This window comes from Photinus pyralis, unplaced genomic scaffold (assembly GCF_008802855.1).
Source record: "Photinus pyralis isolate 1611_PpyrPB1 unplaced genomic scaffold, Ppyr1.3 Ppyr1.4_unclustered_Scaffold1206, whole genome shotgun sequence".
Lineage (NCBI taxonomy): Eukaryota > Metazoa > Arthropoda > Insecta > Coleoptera > Lampyridae > Photinus > Photinus pyralis.
In genome coordinates this window covers 4322-11983 of record NW_022170974.1, presented here as the reverse complement: position 1 = coordinate 11983, position 7662 = coordinate 4322, and the positions used below count along the sequence as shown (strand labels likewise).

Genomic DNA, 7662 nt, shown 5'->3' with positions numbered 1-7662 from the left:
ATTGAAATTTACTAAATTCGTAATCAATCGCTCCCTTAGGTATCGCGATTTGGAGTCACTTTGATCTCGAGATCCACCACATTTCTTAAAATATGTATGCGTTAACACCCCTTTCAAACGTATTAGGAGAGATATGTTACTGACGGTAATGAACTTTAGCTGTAATTAGGGCATCGTTCCGAAGCTAATGGAATTGTAGACTGCGCATCTTCGAAGGGAGGGAATATGACAACAACAAAACAGAAAATATTTGCAGCGAGTGAGCGTTCTCGGTTTTGTACCCTTGGAGAAAGTGATATAAATTGATTTCGTAAATGCATCAGCCACCTGGCAGGACCATTTACTGCACAAGGCGATTTTCGTTCATCGCTAAACGATGATAAGGAAAAGTCAAAATTTCGACTGGCAGCTGTTTATGGCGCTAAATATCGTATACTTTTAACTTAACATAACAATAAAAAGTACCCTAACATTGATTAGCCCCAAATGAGAGTTTTATGTTTTATAGGGCAATAAAAAGTCTTTTCAAAATGGCGCCGATCTTACTTTTATTACGCATTTTCTTAGTTCTGTACCTTTGGCTGCAGTCAGCAATATATAGGAACATACATCAAGTATATTCGACCCTTTAAGTTACGACCGTCAGTTCTGGGTGGCAACCCTCGCTCGCACTGAGGGCCGGTAGAGCGTACGCGTTGGATAAGGGCAGGATAACGCATATACCCTAGCAACTACTGCAAGCAGCGTATATATTAGGTACGGTGCTCCCAAAATCGATATGGTTTGTTTTGCGCGGAGGCAAGGGGAGATAAGTAAGGGCGGAAGAGAAATACGCGCACTGTCGGGGTGAGGGGTGAATGCGTATGGTACGCCATGTTACGATTTTAAGCACACAAAAAACATTTTACACATGAACATTGTAGTGTTTAGTCAATACCGGTTCGGGTCGTAATCGCAAACACATTGACGAAATGTGATTTTAAAATTGTGTTTTCCAACGTTTCACTCGTGAGTATGACTTGTGTAATGTAAAATCCGGTAAATATGCAATTATAAATTAATTTATTTTGTATTACTCGCTGTCTTTGCCCACTTGCGGTTAGTATAATAATTAAAAGTTGGTTTGGTGTATTTTAATGTTCGACAAGCATGTAAGGAAATCATTTAAATTTCTCGGTGGAGGAAGCGCTCGCACATGGATTTTAAAGATTTGGACGTACGTAAAATTGTGAATGAGATGGTGTCGCTTTAACCTACATAAACAAAAACATATTCGTAAAATTAATGTTGAATGACAAAAAACCGTCTGTCTACGAGCTCCTTTTGCGGCGCGCGAACCTAAATATTAAACTAATTATTACGTTTTCGCGACCGCACTTTGTAAATTCCGGGAAATATTTGCATATTGCTTCCTTTGGCGGGGGTTAGGGGTTGTTGGGACCCTACGATGCACACGGAAATGTGCGAGGGACATTCGCACATTTTCACGTAGCGGAAGTGGCTTCCCTTTATGGAAATATTTACGTCTTCGGATTAATTTTATTACTTTGTCTTTTTTACACGTGCGCCCCCATGTTTACATTTGACCCAAATTTGAAAAATCTGCGAAAGTGCGTTGATTTTCAGCAATATCGAAGAACAGAGAAATCTGAAATACGAATTTAAAATTAATTAAATTTGTTAACGTTGGCCTTTTTGTGGGGCTTAAGTTAAGCGGGAGGAAATCGAGAAATCCGCAATTTTTAATTTCCGTGTGCTTCATCGAATTAGGTTTTCATGTAATTACTAATTTTAGGAGTCGCGATTAATAGCGCAACGGCGGCTCGCAATATGTTTATTTGACGGGAGTTAATGCAAATAATAGCCGATGCATGTTGCAGTGTAAATCGGGCGGAGGTACGTACGGACATGACCGGTTTTTTTCTGATCTGAGAAAAGCAGGAGCAGCCATGATGGCAAACTAAGTGGCACCGAGAGCAAGTACTGCTCAGTGCTCAAATGGTAGTAGGCGGTAAACGCGGCAGGTCGACGCGCAAGTGTTCTGCACGCAGCAAGTAAGAGCAATCGCGGTTCGCAGCGATTGTTTCAACAATTGCAACCGCCTTGGCTGCATTCGGCGGATGCCACGGTTGTTGATTGTTGATGCTATTGTTGAAATGTGCAGTGTTTTGTTTATTTTTTTTGTTATCAGCAAAGAAGTGGCCCACATAAATTAAAACTCGACGCTCTCATCTACGTACAATAATTGCGAAGTGCAACTAATGCAAGTGCATTTAAATAAAATTAAGGAAATTCAGTGCTTTAATTTAAACCGCACCGATTATTAATTGTGATTACCCCCAATTTATTTTTTCGCGACGCGCTCTCGTAATTAAATAATATGAACTCTCGCGCCTTGTTGAGAAATTTGGTGTTGTGAAGCAAAACAGTGTCTAATTAGCGAAGGGCTTTCCTAAGGGCTTAATAAGAGTAAGTGCGATTTTTCTTCAGCGTGGTTAGGGTCGCCTCGGCGATTTTATTTAGCACCGGGATCTCCTAAATATAATTATATAAATCCGTACTGTTTGATCAATTAAATTGTATTAAACTGCGTATTGATTTTGCAATTATTGAGAACCAATCAGAAATAGACTTTTTTCTTGTTCTTGTAAAGTTGCGCACGTCTCTGGTAGTTTTTAACGTGGTTTTTCTATTTTTGCGCATATCCCCAATTTTTGCCATTGCGCCATTGTCCAGTTACCTCCAATTTTTTAGCGGATTATTGATTTTATTTCATTCCACGAATGTAGTTACTTGCACTTACGAATGCAGAACGTTCAATGGGCGCTTCCGGTTGAAGAAGAAGCGCCCACCGAACTTGCCAATTTTTTAAAATCTTCCAAGACGCAGGAAATCGTTCATCAGCATTCTCCACTTAATTTGTGTAAATTATTCGATGTAGGCGTTGTAATTGATGGCAATAGGTAATAAAAAGTAAGCAATGAATGAGTACGCTTTCTATTTTTATATATTACACTCGAATTCCTTATAACAATTTTGAATGATATCATTTCTTTCAATTGTCGTCTCCGGCGACGAGTGATTTTATAAATATTCCGCGCTTACCGTACCTGTGCATCGAAATGCGGGGTATAAAAATAATTCTCGTACCCTCAAAGCAAAGCTTACACAGCTCAAACATTTTCATTCATAATTCCTCGCGCAAACCCCCTAGCAATTTGCATAAAATGCACCGTTTCATCCTTGACATTATGCAACTTTACGCACATTCGCAAAAAATTGATAAAGACAAAGCCGATCTTGGCACAGGTATAAAACACGTGAAACGAGCACGTAATGAGTTCTTGATCGATCAATTGTGAGCGTTCTCTCTTTCTATCTTTAGAATCTTAAAATAAAATTTTATCGCTTTTTATAAGGCACCCGTAATAGATAACTCAAAAAATTGAAATAGCGCACGTGCGTGACTCCCTGTTTTATTAAAATTGTGTCCACGTGACATCGGGAGCACTTCTAAATGTATTCGATTATGCCACCCAAATCAACCTATAGTGCGCCATCTAACCAGAAATGGCCCCTGTAAAATTGCTGACAGAAATCCCAAAAAAACGTTAATAAATTAGTACGGGTGGGCTTACTGGCAGTAGCGGAATATTAATCTCGAATTAATCAAAATTTATATATCAAAAAACTTGACATGTGGACGTTACTATCAAATGCAAAATCTCTAAATGAGTATACAGGTTACTTCCACCATTAGCGGTCGTTTATTTGCAGTAGCAGTGTTTAATTATTTCCTCTTCCACTCGAAAAGCTCTCACGTTATAATAATAATACATATAAATATATCATTATTTATCCAACGAAAAGGTACATTGTTAAAAGAGCAATTTGAAATTTAATTCAATTAGTTACCGTCGATGCCTCTTTTGGTTCAATTACGCTTATTTTGTTTGAATTAATTTGATTGCCTGAAATGCCTCTGCGTGAAGGAGTAAATGTCGCCATTCGCTGATGTCGTATTTGTGGTAGGTATAGGTGTTTATTCTTTAGTCACGCTTTTAACGCCGTAATTGCGAGTTCTACTTCCTAAGGTTTTGACGTCCGCAGAGATTTACCACGGTCGTCATTCTGCAACTCGAATTAATTATGCTCTCGAGTGGAAGAAAAATGTCGATTTTGGCCGGATCATCTTCAATTGAGATGTTGTAAATTCCTTTTTGTACTATCATGTACCTATCATTCAAATTCTGGACTCTTATTTTTGAATTTATTCGTTTTATAGTATGTGAATCTTCACCTGTACCCTCGCCTGTACCGCTTTATGTGATAGATTGGTAGACATATTTTATGCTATCCCAGATCGTTTGAATTTTTCAGATAATTCCAAACTCGCCAAATTTGACATTAATTCCTGAGCACGCTGTATATATTAAAAATGTGGGCCTTTCAAAAATTGTTAAATGTTAAGAATCGCAACTAATCTCCAAAAACCTCAGGATGCCTTCCAGAGCTTTTCGGATTCTTAAGATTCATTTTTCTCTATTTAGGGGTAAAGACTTTAAGAGCTTTTGTAATTGTTTGAGGCGTTACTTCACTTATACATGCATATGGTGGCAATTTTCCCAAGAGACCTTCACATCTTTTTTCTCCAACAGTATCAATGGTCTCTACGGCCTCCTAGATGCCTTTAGAGCTAGCAGATCAATAAGAGCTTTTAATAATCTTTAGGGGTATTTAAAGTGCGAAGCTTGAAATGTCTGAAGGGCGAATGGCGAGGTGAATGGTCTGTGATCAAGTAAATAAGTCGTTTTGAATCAGTAAATTATTTAAATTATAATTATTCTATTTAAATGTTTCGTTTAGTTCTTCATTCTAAGCGTATTTATCATTTTTCTACATCTAATTCTAGCTCTTCCGCATTAGTTTTATTCGATTTTAAACGTGGGGAACAAGGAAACTAGCGGTAACAATCGTTTTACTAGCTACCTCCAGTGCAATTCACAACAAGATATCTCGGGAAAAAAATGTATTAATTATTGCTTGCGACGCTTATACGAAACTTGTGTTATTGAACCCACAGCGGAGAATAATTTTATTAAAAGAATATTTTTCAAAAGTTCTAACGATAGCACCACTTGTATATCTGTACTTGTACATAACACATGTATTATTTTTAACCCGTTCAGGTATATGGTAGGTATATGTATAGCAAAACTGAGAAACCACAGTTGGTTATGATTTGATCGAAAGGACCTTTGTCAACTAAACTAACGAATAGGTAAATGTGTAAACAAATATAGCAAAGCAGCTCCTTGGGTATGGCATTAGCGTAGCATTGTATGGCTAAAGCTATGCTCGTTTTGAATTTCATGCAATTCGGTTCATAGACAAAGCAGATGTCAAAAGGGCCTCTTTATTTTTTGGCCTACATTGCCAATTCGCGAACTCCAATCTACAAATGTGATAAAGAATCTACCTGCAAAATTTCATCGTAATCGGTCCATTCGTTTTCAAGATATCGTGCTAACAGACAGATAACGGACGGAAAATTATAAACTCGTTAGGAGATCGTTAATAATGTACTAATTGATGTGGTAGTGTGAAGTTAGCAACAAGTAGCAGAGAATAAATTTTGCGTATTTCATGTAAACGATCCAGCATTAAATATGCAAAAATCTTAACTCAAGGAAGTTTGGAAATTAATAATTACCTATATTAAATCGCGCAATTGGCAAACGCCATTGAATGTAAACATATCGACCCTTAAATAACGCCAATTAAATGTATACATATAGGCTTCATTTATTTGAAGATAATTTTGATTCTTACTCGTTTTTCCTCGCGTTTTTCATAGTTATGCGTAGTGACAGATATGTATAATTTAGACTTTTGTTTGTGTGGCGATTAATATTTAATCTACACATACCCACCCTTCAAAAACACCATATTACAAGGCGAAGGTTTTCTGATCACTTCAATATTAGATGTGTGGGCTGTGGGGGTCACGGTAATTATTTTGTAAAATTGTGGGTAAAGAAGTTTAGAGAAATAACGTCAGCTTTAACTGCTCGTTCAAAGACTGTAACTGCTCCTGCGAATGTTGAAGCTATAAGGCCCGCAATCATTCAAAATCCAAGTGATCTGTGCGTAATCACAAGTGGTCATTTTTCCAAAAAAATGTTAAGGTGTCATCTCTACAAGATCCAAATAGTGCAAGAATTAGGGGAGCGAAGGGTAATCACGAACAGCGGCTAATGGCGAACATCCATTTGTATCTTGCAGTGCCAACTATTGGCATTTACATACAGTTAAATATAAAAGAAAATGCTATGACAAGTTGGTCGGTACAGCGCAAAGGAACCTAGCTTCCCGTTTATGAGAGTTATGGCGATTTGTGAATTTGTATGTGCTTTGTTATTAAAACGTTTTATGCAAAATTAAGGTAAGTTAGCTTTGTATTTTGGAATTTTAAAATTCTTTATGGACAGTTATAATCTCTAAGCTAATGGTTATCAGCAGGGACGATAGCTTTATCATAGGTTTGTGTTTTTTAATTTTGGAACCTGAAATAATTTTGAAGGTCGTTTCGGGGAATCACGGACACTGTGTTCGGCATTACCAGACATGCGACTAAGCGCCGGAAACAAAAGTCTGAGATTCTTACATCTACACCTTTTAAGGCTACGTTAGAAGAGAAACAAAGAAAAAGAGAAGCGAAAGAAGCAACCTTGGAAAGAAGAGCCACAAAAAAACAGAAACCGAAAAAAAAGTCGCACGTTAGAAAAGTTTTCGATTCGTCTAGTGAAGATGAAATAGATGAGAGTAAATTGTGCGACGACGATGAACTCGACGATATGGATCCCCAAAATATGATGGACTTTGAAGGAAACGAAGGAGAATCCTGCTTAGTATGTGGGGAATATGGAAAAGACGAAATTTGGTATCGTTGTATTTCCTGTGGAGGTTGGGTACACAAAATGTGCAGTGGAAAAGATAGCGCTGTAAACTATATCTGCGATGTTACTTGCAGTTAATAAAAAAACTTAGTTGTCCAATTTTGTGTCTTTTTTGTTTTGTTCGGTATTACCCACCTGTTGTACATCATTACCCGAAACCTTCGGGCAATGCCGAACATGCGCACTTTTTTTTAAAAAAATATTGTGTCATTTTACAATTTAATTTTCGCATTTTTTGGTATTACAATTGATTTGTTAGGGTTTCCAGTATCTGTTCTCCTAATTGGTAGTTAGGTAATGGCTACAGTTATAGAGTTACTGATTTTTTTTCTTAAGTGTTCGCAATTACCCTTCGCTCCCCTAAACTGAGTTAGAAACCGTCGTTGTTTCGTCGAAACAATGATAGACCGAATTAACAATGTTTTGTTCAGTGACGAGACACACTTTTAGCTTTCAAAATTCTCGCTATTGGGCGAAGAAACAATCCAATTACGATAAGCCGCTACATAGCCGAAAAGTAACTGTATAATGTGCGATATCGGCTTCAGGAATTTTCGTAATTAAATAGTGATCGTTATTTATGTACTTCGCAAGTTTTTCGTACCTCGGCTGCAAGGATTTGATGACTTTGAATCAGGATAGATGATTACACCAAGATGGAGCCACCGCACATACAGCGCGAGCATCTATGGAATTCGTTCGA

At 37.5% G+C, this 7662-nt stretch overlaps 1 protein-coding gene across 1 annotated transcript; it reads left to right on the top strand.

Moving 5' to 3' along the window:
• Positions 1-6260: 6260 nt before the first annotated feature.
• LOC116181596 (PHD finger protein ALFIN-LIKE 6-like) lies at positions 6261-7234 on the top strand. The gene is made up of 2 exons (XM_031501974.1): positions 6261-6445; positions 6584-7234. The coding sequence occupies exons 1-2, from the start codon at positions 6408-6410 to the stop codon at positions 7035-7037; spliced, it is 492 nt and encodes a 163-aa protein (XP_031357834.1). The 5' UTR covers positions 6261-6407; the 3' UTR covers positions 7038-7234.
• The last annotated feature ends 428 nt before the right edge of the window (positions 7235-7662 follow it).

Bases quoted from the DNA above. Each gene is read 5' to 3' on its own strand.
- LOC116181596 (XM_031501974.1), top strand. From the start codon at position 6,408: ATGTGCTTTGTTATTAAAACGTTTTATGCAAAATTAAG. The intron at 6,446-6,583 runs GTAAGTTAGCTT...ATAATTTTGAAG, and splicing joins ACGTTTTATGCAAAATTAAG to GTCGTTTCGGGGAATCACGG.